This window comes from Motacilla alba, chromosome 1A (genome assembly GCF_015832195.1).
Source record: "Motacilla alba alba isolate MOTALB_02 chromosome 1A, Motacilla_alba_V1.0_pri, whole genome shotgun sequence".
NCBI lineage: Eukaryota > Metazoa > Chordata > Aves > Passeriformes > Motacillidae > Motacilla > Motacilla alba.
Genome location: NC_052031.1, coordinates 62,893,321 through 62,907,898, shown reverse-complemented (window position 1 = coordinate 62,907,898; position 14,578 = coordinate 62,893,321). Strand labels below are relative to the sequence as shown.

At 43.1% G+C, this 14,578-nt stretch overlaps 1 protein-coding gene across 5 annotated transcripts in view; it reads right to left on the bottom strand.

Moving 5' to 3' along the window:
* The window catches only part of STAB2 (stabilin 2), a 77,663-nt gene that overhangs the window by 31,452 nt on the left and 31,633 nt on the right, over window positions 1-14,578 (bottom strand). For 3 of the 5 annotated variants that reach the window (XM_038155042.1, XM_038155044.1, XM_038155046.1), the window contains exons 21-34: window positions 13,593-13,773; window positions 12,487-12,580; window positions 12,140-12,298; window positions 11,639-11,734; window positions 10,810-10,905; window positions 9,684-9,731; window positions 6,737-6,873; window positions 6,258-6,372; window positions 5,213-5,290; window positions 4,972-5,064; window positions 4,745-4,852; window positions 2,236-2,367; window positions 1,078-1,203; window positions 436-492 (exon numbers count right to left, since the gene is read on the bottom strand). In XM_038155042.1, the coding sequence (XP_038010970.1) occupies window positions 436-492; window positions 1,078-1,203; window positions 2,236-2,367; window positions 4,745-4,852; window positions 4,972-5,064; window positions 5,213-5,290; window positions 6,258-6,372; window positions 6,737-6,873; window positions 9,684-9,731; window positions 10,810-10,905; window positions 11,639-11,734; window positions 12,140-12,298; window positions 12,487-12,580; window positions 13,593-13,773 (1,520 nt within the window). The remainder of the gene's footprint in view (window positions 1-435; window positions 493-1,077; window positions 1,204-2,235; window positions 2,368-4,744; window positions 4,853-4,971; window positions 5,065-5,212; window positions 5,291-6,257; window positions 6,373-6,736; window positions 6,874-9,683; window positions 9,732-10,809; window positions 10,906-11,638; window positions 11,735-12,139; window positions 12,299-12,486; window positions 12,581-13,592; window positions 13,774-14,578) is intronic. The other 2 variants (XM_038155043.1, XM_038155045.1) reach the window with 2 other exon arrangements.

The window sequence follows — 14,578 nt, the reverse complement described above, 5'->3', positions numbered from 1 at the left end:
TATTGCTGGGGATGGATGGGCTTTGCTCTTCTGTGCATCTCTGACTTGAAGGGCTCAAAGCTGGTGCTGTAACTCCTTCTGGAACAGGCATACACCACATTGAACTCCCTTAATTTTGCATGGTAGAGGTAAACTTTGCAGTTTAAGGGGTCTTAGTTGTCCCGGTGCATGTGAGAAACTGTCCTTGAAAGATAAAACTGTCTTTAAGCTGCCCTTCTGCTACCTGGATTCCAGATAGATTTTTGCAAAAGGATCTCTGAGGTCAGGGTGGATTGAGTCTCTTGACTATAAGCAATGTATGTAGCAGGCTGAGATAACTATTATGTATTTTGGTGAAACTGAGACAATTATATTAAAAATAGGATTGAATGCATATATATAGTCAGTTTAGATATGGAGAAAAACTGACCCAAGCATTAATGAAAAAATACTTACAATTTCTTTTGTTCCTGGGGGACAGCTTGATGGTTGTGAACAAACTCTGCACTTCTCCTTATGCAACACAAATGAGAGGTAGTTAACAGACGGTACAGAGCTGCAGGTTGTTTCACAGAAAAAGAATGACTTCCAGCCACATTTCTAAACCTAGTGCTTGAGGTTATCAGGATAACTCCTTTGGTAAAGAGGGTGAGGGAAGCTGTCCTGCTCAGCAAGGAGGAACATCCCTGTGAGTGGCTCTGTGAGGTCACCCTTCTCCCAAGGGGAAGAAGGAAAGATCATTTGGTTATTTGTTATTTGCTCTTCCAAAGTGATGCTTCCCACTTTATAAACAAGTGGTGTAGTTATGAAGATGTATTAGAATAATGTATTACTAATAATATTATCTGAATACTAGAGCTCAGGAATTTCTTATTATTGAGCTACTCTGACTACAATTTATCCAGGCTGTCAGAACACTGATTTCAGGACCGAAGTTGTCTTAAGAGATGCTAAAAACTCTGGTAGGAATATCCTTTGTGGAAAATGTGTGCATTCCTTGCTGGGAAGTAGTATCACATATGCTATACTTTTGAGCTTTGTTTGGCTGTAGGTCTCTCTGAGGGGCTTTAAGGTTCTTTATGAACTTTTATCACTTACAAGGATCACGGTATTGTTGATATCACATCTGTTCTTCTGGATTTCCAGAACCTTTCCCAGTCCATGAATAATTCCTCTGTCTGTGGCAACATTTGCATAGTTTAAAGGAGCATCATTTATGTATAGCTGCAAGAGACATGCAATCAGTTAGAGAGCAGCAGAGGTGTTCCATGGCTCCTGAGCAGTAGGAGCTGGAAGGGAGAAATGCACAGGGGTCACTTAAGGAAAGCCAACAAAGGGAGTTAGCCTCAGGCACTCACTCATGTTCCAGCTGCTGCATTTAACTGCTTCACTGCCCTGGAGGGCATGGGGTGACTTGCAGCCTGTTAAAACTTCTGAGCAGTAGGATTTGGCAGAGCAGCTTTTTCCAAGGGGTGTAAAGGCTATGAAGAAGGAGCCTAAGGCGTGCCAGAAGGTGGGTTTGCTGTGTCTGGGGGATGTGGGGCTTCAGAGAAACCCTACCAGTAGCTGCCCTTTCAAGGAGGACTTCCATCATCTCAGTGCTACCCCACACTCCCATCGTGCCCTCACCGGCAAGTCCCACTGCAGGAGCTTTTTAAAGCTCAGCTGTGGGCAGAGCAAAGAGCAGGGCTGAAACTCTATGGGTAAAAATCTTTCCGTCTTCCTTTGCCTATGCCCACAGGAACTTCTGGGACAGAGAAAAAGGAACAAGTGCCCTTCCTGGCCCTGTCTTTTAATCTTGCCGTGCCTGATTTATCCATGAGTGGTATTGAAAGGCAATTCATATTTGTTGCACAGTGCTTTGAGTTCTTAGGATTGAAAGTGGAGTGAATCCACAGAAAATAGAAATAATGTTTGATAATTGAGGGCAGGTTTCTAATAGCCCTTGGAAGTCAGATTAATGACTGCTCTGGAATTCAGGCTTGAAGTTGCTAGAGACAGATACCTAAAATTCAATTTTAAATGTGAACAGCACAACTGAAATCAAATTCAATCAAAGATATCTTCAAGGGTGACTTTGAATTAAGCAGGTCTGAGACAGGCCTTGCATTTGCGTGACAACTTTTGTGCTGTTGAGTCACAGAAGCTAATGAGGGACACACAGTTCTTTTTTTGACTCCATGTCAGTTTAAAGCTGAAGCTGGCTTGGTAAAAGGCAGGAGACCTGTTTCTCCCAGCAAGTGCAGACAGCAGTACCTGGCTGTTGTGGAGGAAGAACCCAACCTGGTAGGAGAACCCCAGCATGGTCTCCCTGTGCATGCCATTGTGCAGGTTGTTCTTCAGGAGCTTCTCATCCAGCAGAACGTGATAGCGGATTTGGCCTTCATTCTGCCAACACACAATTACATTCAGAGTTATCTAATAAAGAATGAAAATTTCCTAGGGATAGCATTTTCCAAACAGAGATTGCCTGAATTTAAAGAGAATCCTCTCCAGTGTGTAGGTTATTTCATATTTCCTCCTGTAGTCAGCCTGCATTCTTGCCACAATGAAAATGTTATTGACCGTGGAGGATGAAAGGCTATTGACCTGGGAGGACCAAGGTTTGCTTGAGCCTGTAGTGTGTTTCTGTGCATGGGGCTTGCTGCTGAATTCAGGGAAAAGTCAGATGGTTTTTAGGACTCTGAACTTCATGGGTTCATTTGACATGAAGGGTTGGCTATTCATGAATGTTTTTATGGTTTTTCCCTATTCCTTATTCCTTTGGGAATCCCTGAATACCCTATAGGGGAATAAACTGTGGTGAGTGCTTAGAGTAATTTTTGTACCTGTAAATTTATATTTTATATCTATATATATAATCTTTAATATATAAATATAATCTCAGTCAATAAAGACTGCTTTTAATTTTTTTTAATTGAAATTTTTCTATGCCTGGTTGGTAGAGTATATTCATATTTCACTGTTAAGTGATGAAGTTACTTTCTATACATCAAAATTTTGTGTGGGTTTCCCAAGGCTTCTACAGCTTGTTCTGAAGCAGGAGACTCCCAGAGCTCTCCCTAACTAGGAGGAGGAAGCAGAAGCAGGATGTGTTGGTGAGAGATTGACCCATGTGTGAGAAGTTGGGCTGTTTGGGGAGTTTAGGAGCTGCCTAGCCAACACACAGTGCTGCTGCAACTTTTTCTTTGAAATAAAAATGTGCTTGTGGGAAATCCTGTCGTTCACTGTCCCCTTATTCTGAATGTCCATGCTGCTCCTGCTCCTTCAAAAGTGTGTGAAAGCATGAAGCATCCTCAGGATGTGAGATTTGTGCCTGGCTGTGCCCACAGAATAAAAAAGGGGCATTGACATCTCTAAGGGCTGGCTTTGTTCCACAGATTTGGCAAAAAATGTTTGCAGATGAGAAAGTGGGAATTAAGATAGAGCTAATCTCCACCAGTATCCCGCCCTATTTAATCCTGACTTCGATGAATTGTAGGAAAAGCCAGCACTGATCCATCTTGATTTCTGTCTTTAATCACCAGCAGAGTTAGGACATCTTGCCCCATCAGGGCCACGAAATGGGATCTTCTCCCTGTGCCAAACTCTCCGCTCTGCAGCAGAGTTCTCCCAGGTGTTTAACAAAGAGGTTAAGCCTCAGGCAGACTTAACTTTATGGTTGTTTTTAAATTTTTTTTCTTTTCTCATATTGCTACATCAGGCAAGGTTGGGAGGATGAAAGAAAGCCTGAAGAAACATTGGTGAGTAGTGGAAATGAAAATGATTTCTCTGCGTGCTTGTGCAATCCAGATCTACTTGGATTGATGTCCTATGTGTCTCTCAAAGTTGATTATAAATTCTTCTTGTAGTGATGGGGAAATTATGATGTGTCAAGAAACAACTAAAATAGTGTTCAAAAGCCATTTGAGCAGATGGAGCTTGATCACTTGTGAACAGGGGACATTTGCCACGGGTCTGCTGTTGTTGGTAAATGGTTTGGGACGAGTCATTTGGGCTCTGTGCTCCTCAGCTTCCTGGCTGTGAATGGAGACCATGCAAGTAGGGATGGAGTATGGATAAATATTTTTGGAAGAATAAGGGAAGAATTAATGCCACTGGGCAAATCATGGGTGAAGATTGCTCTGCAAGGTGTGTGGCTCTTGGTATGTGCAATCTATAAAGCTGTTTCAAATTGGACAAAATATGAAGAAAGCTGCTGGGATAAAGCAGAAAAAGGATAGCTTATCGTGGGAGGAAACCAAGAAGGCTGAGAAGGAGGTTTGAACTTGTAAATATGTCAGGGTACAAATGCCAGAGAGTGTTGCTGCAGCATTCCTGCAGGAGTGACAAGGCCAGCATCTGGATAGTTTTAAGAAAGACTTACAATATTTCATGGCATTATTAATGATGGGGTATTAGTGATGTCAGGGGACTGGAGTTTCTTCACCTGAAAAACTCATTTCAGTGTTTTTTCTGGTAAATCCTGTACTGACCTTCTTTACATAAAAAAAACCTCTCTCAAAATCCCAAACAACAAAAAAAAGTCTACTGACAAGATGTCTTGGAAATTATCACCATGTTTTTAATCTAGAAGAAGCCAAAACACAGAACAAATAGCTAGGCTCTTCCAGCAACTCAGGAAAATATAGGTAGATCCATCCCATTTCAACTTTGGTGTTACAGACAAAACCTAACTTACTGGATCTTCCTTTATCTGTGTCCTCATAACCCATCCACTTGAAACAAAGATGAAATACTGACAAGCCTTGTGAGTAATACTTACTAGAGTAGAAGAGTTCTTATCCTTTAGGTAATTTTCTATGGCATCATTACTTGGGGCAAATATTGTGTATGTGTTTGCTGCTTCTATTTCGTTAGCCAGGCTGTATTGCTGTTTTGAAACACATTTAAAAAAAAATAAATCAGAATGACCACTGATAGTCTGAGATGCAAACAAAGCAATGAGCTTCCTCTGCTCTGAAACACTGTGAGCATGGTGTGAAAGCTTACAATAATGTAGCCCCTGAACACTGAGTAGTCAGGCATTTGCTCCAGGCGGGCCAGCAGCCTCGGCATGACAGCGCTGCGCAGCGGGGTCAGCACCTGCAGAGGAGCAGATACTCCACATCACCTGCAAGGATCACGTGCAGGGCAAAATGCTGCTCTGTGCACAGGGTTTTCCACAGGAGGGTTGATAGTTTAGCACTGCTTGTGGTGCAGAAGAGCAAACCCTGTTCAATGTTTTTGATACCTTATCGATGACGTGAATGACCCCGTTTGTGGACGCGATGTCACTGGCCACAAAGTGAGCGCCCTCGAGGGTCAGGTTCTGCAAAAGGGAGAAGAGAGAGGGTTTGCCTTTGCCTTGTTGGGGTGCTGCTTCCCAGCAGCTCATCCTGTGGATTTCCACACCTTCCCAAATGCTTGCCTAGGGCTGTACCGTGGCACCACTAATTCACACCAGAGGCTGGGTGACCCTCGGGGAATCACGCACAGGGGAGGTGACTTGGGGACCCTTGGCTGTTCCCTGGGTGCAGACTGGCAAAGCCCTCTGTGCAGACTGGCAAAGCCCTGGGCTGGCACTGGAGGGGTTTGCTGGGCTTGGTGCACTCGCCTGTAGCACAGGGTAGGCAGAGCTCTGAGCTGATTCACACCCTCCCAGCTTTGTGCAGCTTTGAAGGACCCTGTTCATAACGTTTCCTTTGGAGCACGGAGGTGGGGGGAACTTCCCTCTCCCTTAATGGGGATGAAGTGTTTAAATGTGACTTGTGTATTTCCAAGATATCCTCCTCAGAACATGGAATTTACCTGCTAAAAAGACTAAGAGGGAAGGGCTGTAACTTATTTACTATTAAAAATACCCTCAGGTGGTTTAGGACTATCAAGTTGCATATGTGGAGATGTGTGTTATCACTGCTTCCTGCTACGTTCCCTGTTCCCTAAAATTAAGTTATTTGGTTTCCTTGATGCTCTTTGTATTAATTTAGCTCACACAGGCTGCTCCAGGCAAGGACTGCCATTCTGCTTGGTTACAGCTGTCCAGTGTTTGCAGCAGCTGCTGGGGCATTCAAAATAATTAATATTGTGGCCAAATTTCAGTGATGTAAAGCGGTGGAGAAAAACAAGCTGATGTTTCTCCCAGAGGGCCCCATATAATTGAACTTTGCCTTTAATTTTATGGCATGTATTTTTAAAAAGTACATACCGTATGTGTGGTTTTGTAATACAAGAAAGTCAGTGGCAGTGATGGCTAGAGTTTGGTGTATGATACCACAGTGGTTTGCAGGTCATCTCACCCCATTTTCTTTAGACAAGTGTAGGAATTTGCTCTGCAGCGTTGTTGGCAGCACGTCAGAGGACGATAAATTCTGGAAATCAGCAAAGCTGTAAGCTCCTGTCAGTACATGATACCTAAAGGAAATTAACAGGATTTGAAGGTTTTGTATTTTCTCTCTTTTTCCTTTGTCTTATTTCAGAAAAACATTCTTAGCGTGTCTCAAATGCTAGTTTTTAAGCAGGAATTGCTTCTACAACACCCTGTTCTATGTTTTTATCTTTGTTCAACCTTTAAACATTTCTAACATAATATTAATAATGCCTTTTTTGCCAGTGGCCTTGCTTCAGAGATTTATATGCCACTGGAACTAGAAGGGGAATCCTATGCCCTTCCTTTAAAATCAAAATACCTGTCTTGCTCTAGTGGCTTCAAATCAAAGGCTTGTTTAGCATAAAACCAGTTAATTTAAAAAGCCAAACCCCCAAACCCTTAACGTACTTAAGGAGAGTTGGAATGTTACTTTTTGACATCCAAAAGGCTTTCTCATCTTCATCCATGTTCTCAATTGCTTGCAGAGAAGGCACAAGGACAGTTAGGTTTGAGGTGGTAGACAACACTGAGTTTATCTTGGCCTCCTGCATGGAAGTAAAAATGGTAAAATAATTCACTCTAAGGATGGTCTATAAATAGTAGCTGGTGACATTTTAGGCAAGGTGGAGTATGTGACGTGCTTTGTGACCAGCCTGGAAAGGGAAAAACTATTATACTGAGCAATGACTTGAACAAAAGCACTTAGAGCTGTACAAAAATGGTAAACGAGTGTCTATTTTTTTTGCAGAATAGATTGCCAGCATTGAAAGGGCAGAAATAATGTCCAGGTCAGAATTGGTTTTTATGATGACATACGTAACTTGACCCCCACAAAAGTTAGCCTGTCTCATAGGCTTTGAATTATGCACTTGAATGTTTAAAAAAAATAGTGGTGATAAATGGAGATGATAAATTCTAGAAGTTACTGATAAATTCAAGTAATTTGCTCTTCCAGAGCATTCCATGCTGTTCAATATATAGAAGGACTATGAACCATGACATAAGAAACTCCCATGACACAGTGCTCCCATTTGGAAGAAGACTATTTAACATGGCTGGGATTTTTTTCAAGATGTCCAAGAGTTATCTGAGTCCACTAGCACTGTGGTGGAGCTGGCTGCTGACAGCTCTAATTTTAGATGAGGATTGTGAGATCTGTAGCATGCATGAATTAATTAATCTTATCTTTTCTGTTTTTATCTGCCTTAAGGATGGAAAGAGTTTCCACTGGAGAGGATTTTTCCAGTTGTGAGGAATTTTTTCGGGTTTTTTTGAGTGAAAAATGAAAAGCTAAATATTTACATGTGATCTTGCTGAAGATGGGATTCTCCAAGCTTTTCACAGGCCCCACAACTTGCCATTTTTGATAGTGCAAAACTTGAGGGAGCAATGTGAGCTTGGAGTCTACCTTTTTGCAGCTGGTATGCTGCCTGGAAGCTGTTTTGGATAGTACTTCATTACCCATATTGGGTTTTGAATCTAGAAGGGAATCAGCTCCCTTAAGTAGCTGGGAATTTTGTCTCTGTTAAGATCATTTTTCTTCCTAGCCATCATCCCTATCACCTTCCAAATATTTAAATATAGAAAGAGCAACAAACTTCTCATCCTTCCTGAGCAGAAAGAAAAGAATTTGGTTATGAAAAGTGGTAAACATCACATTCCTGCTCAAGTACAAAGTTAAAAACCCACAGATGGATATGCCTCCCTATTTTGCTCATGTTTGTAGTTACCGGTGTTTATTTTAAGTGATACCATTTCTCTGAAATGTAGCAGAACTTTCCACATCTGTTTCAATAGATTATAGAGAATCTTCCCTCTGCCTTGTTCCCTTGTTATCTGAAGAGAATGTCAGCAGGAGAACAGCATTTCTTACTGTGCCCATTTCTTTAAATTCTTTAGTTTCTCTCTACAGTGTCCAGTGCCACAATCTGAGCTCAGGGCCAGGCAGACCACTGGCCTGAATTAGCCACATGGAGCTCTCTTCAGAAGCTCCCTGAGGCATTCCTTGCAATTAAGTACTTTAATGATCCCCAAGCCATCTACCTGTGAAAAGCCTTAAAGCAACAAGGTGCTGGGACTTCTGCTTCTGACGCTGTTTATTAACACATCACTGTCCTTTCTTGTTCACCATGTATTTGCTGAACACTTCTTACATTTAGGGTTCCAGTTCTTGTGGGAGCAACCAGTTTTGATTTTCATTCATACAGTTCCAATCACAGTGGGGTAGGACCTTAATGTTACTGCTGCTCCAGTAATAAATGATAGCATGTGAAAATAGAAAGTAGATTTTGACAGCCGGTGTATCCAGAACTTTGGGTTTGAAACATACTTTGGTACTTCTTCCATAATCTGGAGCCAAACAAGTTAATCTTTCCTCACTGAAGTTGTTCAGCCTGGGGAAAAGACCCCAGAGAGACCTTTTCTGGCCTTTCAGTACTTACAGGGAGCTGGTAAGAAAGGTGGGGCAGACTTTTTAGGGGGACCTTTTGCAAAAGAATAAGGGACAATAGTTCTAAACTGAAAAAGGGTGGATTTGGGTTTGATATAAGAAAGAATTTGTATTTTTTTTAAACAATGAGGGTGATGAAACACTGGAAGAGGTCGCTCAGGGATGTATGCTTTATTTCAATCCTTTGTTTATAACCAAGTGGGATGGGATGAACCATCCCTGGAGACATTCAGGATCAGGCTGGGCAGGACTCTGAGCAACCTGACCTAGTTGAAGATGTCCCTGCTTATGGCAGGGAGATTGGACCAGATGGACTTTAAAGGTCTTTTTCTGCTCAAACCATTCTATGATTCTATTTCCTGCACCTCAGCCTGGCCTGAGTTTTTTCTGCTCTCTTGCTGTGGCAGCAGCACACTGCCCAGCCACACACTTGCGTTTTCCTGCCATGGGGCATGTGAAAATGGGAGGGTAGGGCAATGCCTTCCCTTCCCACTTATCATTTTATTGAATGAGAGAAGCTGAAAGGAGACACCTGGGGCATGTTCAGTCTCTACTCACACCCTGCTGCTGCTCATCTGGGCTGCAGTGTGTTTTCATGCAAAATTATTCATAGCTTATGTAGCTCCCTGCCGCAGAGAGCAGGCTTGGAACTAGCTCTGCTGCTTGTGAAGCTTCCTTACGCACTGAATTTGGGTTCAGAAGTTGGTTTTCAGACAGAAGTAGGGAACCAGATGATCAACCCCCCCCACAACAGGTGGGAAAGGCACCCTGATGTCTCTCCAGATTTTCAGTTTCCTCTCTCTGATGGAAATATTGCTGTGAGGCTCCCATTTCTAAACTCGACAAGGCTCATGTATTCCTGCAAACTTGAACATCGTACAGAAATTAACCATGAAGTGTACTTACATTAACCCACTGGTTAAAAGCAGCTGCTTCTGACAGAGTGGATAGCTCCTGATGAGAAAGAAGAGAGATCAATGAGTTTGTAAGCTATAATTAGCTGTACCAAAGTGACCTTGACTGTGGGGCAATCCACCATGTCTGGCCTGGCTGATGTGACATGGAGGAAGAGGAGGTCTTCAGTGTGTGTGAAAAGGGACGGAGTTAATGTTGGGTGGTTTTTTTGGGTTTGTTTTTTTGTGGGTTTTTCTTTGGGTTTTTTTTTGTTTGTTTTGTTTGTTTGTCTTTTTTTTTTTTTTTTTATACTTTCTTGTAATGGGAAAGGTGAATTATCAATTCTTGAAAATCAGGCCACGGATTGCTTAGGTGTGTACCTGACCTTGGTATGTATTGTGTACTGACACCAGGCTAAGCATTAATTTTCTGTGATTTTAAACTTAATTATTCTCTTAAGTCCATGTAAAATTGATTGAAATATATGTTGTTTTAGTTGATATTTGTACAGCATCTTACACATCACTCAGCCCTTATTCTGCCAGAGTACTTAAAACAGAGATAGGTGATAGTATAAGCAGGGGTGGCAGATGGTGCTGAGAGCCACGTAAGATTATTGCCAGGAGCTGTGACTGAGGACACTTTCATTTCTCCTGTGGTGTAAAATGCATATTTATTTCACCAATTGACTTGCTTTGGTTTTATCTGCCTGTGGGTCAGCACAGTTTGTTTCAACATGATAAATTGATCATTTCCACTGAGAGAGACTGCAGGGCAAAACTTCAGAGGAGTTGACTGCTGGGTGCTCCCAGCTGGGAGGCGAGTGCTTAGCACTTCTGTAGGTCTGGACTCTGGCGTTGGTGTGTTTCAATTTGTCTTCAATTTCAAATTTTCAATTTGTTTGAAGTCAGAAATATGCTCTCCTCCCTTAGGTCCCTTTCCAAGCCACGTTTTAAAACAGAACAAATAATTTATTAACCGGGTGAGTGCTCCCACTGGAACATCCTTTGCACAGATCACTGGTGGGCATCGTATTTTTCTGACTGTTTGTAAAGGCTTTGCTGTTCTCTCTGTGTAAGATGCAGGGTGAGAGCTGTGCAGCAAGGCTGTGCCCAGAGGAAGTGCCCCCAGCACTTACATCTGCAGCGTTTCCGTAGCAGATCCTGCCGTCCCCCTCGTAGCCCTGTGGGCACACGCACTCCCAGCCACGAGCAGACTCAAACTGACAGGTTGCCTTTGAAGCAGAAAGAGAGAGAATTTGTCAAATGCTCAGGAGACCACTCCAGCACGGATGGCCTGTGAAACCTCTTACTAGGACCTGTTTATATATAAGCATAAGCTTACAAAGGAGCTTTTTACCATCTTCCATGTGTGTTCCCATCTTCCTGTAGGACACACTCCATCAGCAGGGCACTAACTCTCTCCCTTACACACCATGCACTAAGTCTATAGGACTCTAAACCCTAGCTCCACCTTTTTGTTTCCTCCCTACACATTTGAGGCCCTATTCTTTCACCTGACTATGGCAGATCTGACTCTGCTCCCCAGAGCTCCTCACCTCAGCTCTGTGGCCCAGCTGAGGATGGAACTACAGGGCACAGCAGAGCACATGAAGCAACTGATAAAGCTGATAGATGCTTGGGTGGAGACTGGCTTGGGTAAATATCCCAACAGGATAGTGGATCCAAGATGTAATTCCTGGTAGAAAACCAGCATTTATTTATTCCAGGCTCGAGATAATCCTTCTGTACTGGCAGATTTGGAAGCAGCCCTTTCAGTCTATCCTCAGCTCATGTACCATGCCGATGTGGTTCACTCAGTTTTTGGTGCTTGTAGAACTGCTTAGAAAGTGCTTTCTCCAAAGGAAATTGCAGGCTTGAAATGGCAAATAAATTCTATGATGTGCGCAGGAGGCGAGGTGTGATATGAATCTGAACACTTTGTTCAGGGAATGATTAATTACTCACCAGATGATGGCATTTTCCACTTTGTTCCAGGCACGAGTTTATGGGTGTGCATTCAATTCCATTCCCCTGAAATCCATCCTTACACTTACAGTCATTCTGTCGTTTCAATAAAACACAGCAATTCATTAAAATGATTAAAATAGTGTTCATATTCTAGACATGGTGAATTATGAAACAGTTTTTCTGTGTTTCTATAGCTTGGCATTGACTTCAGTGGAATGACACTGACTAATATCTGCAGAAGACCTTCAGAAATGACATCTACTGATGTACTTTCTAAAAGTATGTTTGCTGGCAGAGCACCACCATGTAGAAAGGAGGGAACACCGGGACTGGAATTTAAGGAGACTGTTTTGGATAGAGAGCACCATATGGAAATAACATCATGGCTGTGAGGGAGAGGAGGATTTGGGGAAGAAAACAGGGTAGGAAGCCCAAGCTCTGGCAGAGCAAAATGGTTGAGGACATGCAATGAAGGTGGCATTGAATGTGAGGACCTACCTGACCTGGCCCGATGTATATGCAGGTGGCATTCTCGTGGCACCGTGCTGTGCTGGGCAGCAGGCAGGTGTTGATAGCTGAGCAGTCCCTTCCATCACCTGTCCATCCTGCCTGGCAAACACACCTGTGCTCCTCTGGGCCTGTCTGAACACACTCAGCCTAGGGGAAGATGCAGAGGCAGCCATTCAGGACTCTGAGGCATCATCTGCCTTTAGGCTTGTCCAAGCTCTGCAGCGGTATCTGCGGAAAGAGCCTGCAACTCCAGTGAAAACTGTGACTCTTGTGTAGAAGTTTCTGGCCAAACCTTCCTCTTTGCTTGCCTTTCTGTGGGAAAAGCACATACTTACATTGGCATTGCAGCCACCAGGGTTTAAAACAGCACAAGGATCAACTTTGCTGCAGCTCAAGCCATCTCCCTCATAGCCAGGTTTGCAGACACAGCTACAGAGACAAGAGGAGGAAGGAGGCGTTACACGTGACAGGACAGCTCCAAAGCAAAGTGATTGTTTTCCACTGCAACGTGCTATTTATAGGCAGCTTAAAATTGGTAACCTTGGATTCGTGATGCAAGTAGCTCAAGTGTGTACATTATGGGGCTTTTTTTCCAAAATATTGACTGGGTTAATTGAGTCAAATCAGGGATCCATTCTCAGCATATGAGGCAGGGAGTGGAATTAATTCTGAGCTGATGTTATCATTGCAAAGTTGAGCTAACAGCTCTAAAGTATTTATGGGCTGGCTATGCCCTCTCTCAGTTACACAGAAGATGGCTCTCTCCCTGAAATGTGTGTGAGACAATGAGCCCTCCTGTTTCCCTGGCTCCCTGCCCAGGATTAACCTATATTGGAAGGAATTACTGAAGCACTCATGTTCTGCAGCATCCCCCACTGTGCTTGTCATGACTCATTATGGATACACTGCAGCAAGAGGCAAACTTGCTGCATGTGAGGGTGAGCTTGAGGCAAGTGCAGGGCAGCTGAAGCAGTAACAGAGTTTTGTGGCCAGTCCTGGCAGGACTGGGGAACCTGTGCTAAGTCTGTGGTGCTGTGGTGTGCAAAACTTACCTGACCTGACCAGAGTGAGATATCTATCCTGAAACTGTTGAGAATTTTGTTCTTTTTCAGACAGGCTTAAACTCCTAAATCACTAAGGGGTGGTTAGAAAGAAGAGCTTCCTAAAAGCCTCTGTAGATGTTAGTAGGAAAGGAGGCTTCCAACCAAGGATCAGATCTGTATGCAACTATCAGTGTTAAATATGTAAGGTACAGGCTATTGAGAACTCGTAACTATCACCTTGCAACTCAAGGCTGGTGTGGTGCATGGTTATGCTTGTTTGCAGCAGAGCAGAGTTGCAGTGGCTGCTGTCTGTGCACTGCTCAGGGACTCTTTTGGTCAGGCAAACAGGAAAGAGCTGCAGCACAGTGAATTTAATGAGATGCAGGCTGCTGACTTACCTCACCGTGCCATCGCTGAGCTGACAGTCTGCATGTGCATGGCAGAGCTGTAGGGAGGGCTCACAGGGAACAATCTGCTTCTCACAGAGTTTCCCCGTGTATCCAGCTCTGCAGGATCCAGGCAGACAGGTCCCATCGCTGTCTATTTGGTTATCACACTTCCCATTAATGCAGGGGCACTCTACCAGAGATAAACTACAATGTGCACTTCCACAGTGGAAAAATGCATTTATACTCACACAGCATTTCTTATGAATCAGCTCTTCCTATTTTTTTTCAAGAATCTAAACTTTTGTATTTTTTAATCTCACTCTGATGGGGGACTTTTGTTAATCATAGCCATGTCTTTTCAGGTGTGTTTTATGGGTAACTTAAAACCTGTTGTATTTTTACACTCATCTTATAAATGAATTTCAAAGTGCTTCAGAGAAGTAGGAGCAAAATGCTGTGTCCTAGAATTAAAGTTATTCATTGCATGACTTTTGCTGTGCTTTCAGTGACAGGGTAAGCCTTTAAACACTGAGCCCACAGATCCTCCAGGGTGCACAGAGCATCAGCACAGAACTACCAGCACATTGCTGGCTGGATTAGTGCTGCAATGTGCCCAAGGGACACAGCATGAAAGCTTTTTGCATTCCAAAGAAGTGTCAGTGACTAGTCAAGCAAACACTTATTACTTCAGTGGGACTGGAGTTTAGGCACTACCACAATTCCTGATGCAATTTGTGTCTCAGCTTTTGTCCATGTACCTCTGAACCTTCAAGGGAGCTTTGCTTCATGAATGGCAGGTTGTTTCATAACAAAACAGACTAGAAATGGTTTTGTAGATGAGGAATGTATGTATGTTTGATGTTGTATATGCTGTAGACTCTCAAAGGTACTGTGATTTGGCTCAGTATCATTAAACCTGTCAGTGCAGAGCTGTAAGCTATAAAATAGATCAGGAATTATTCAGTAAGGGTAGTTAGTGGCCTAAACACAACCTG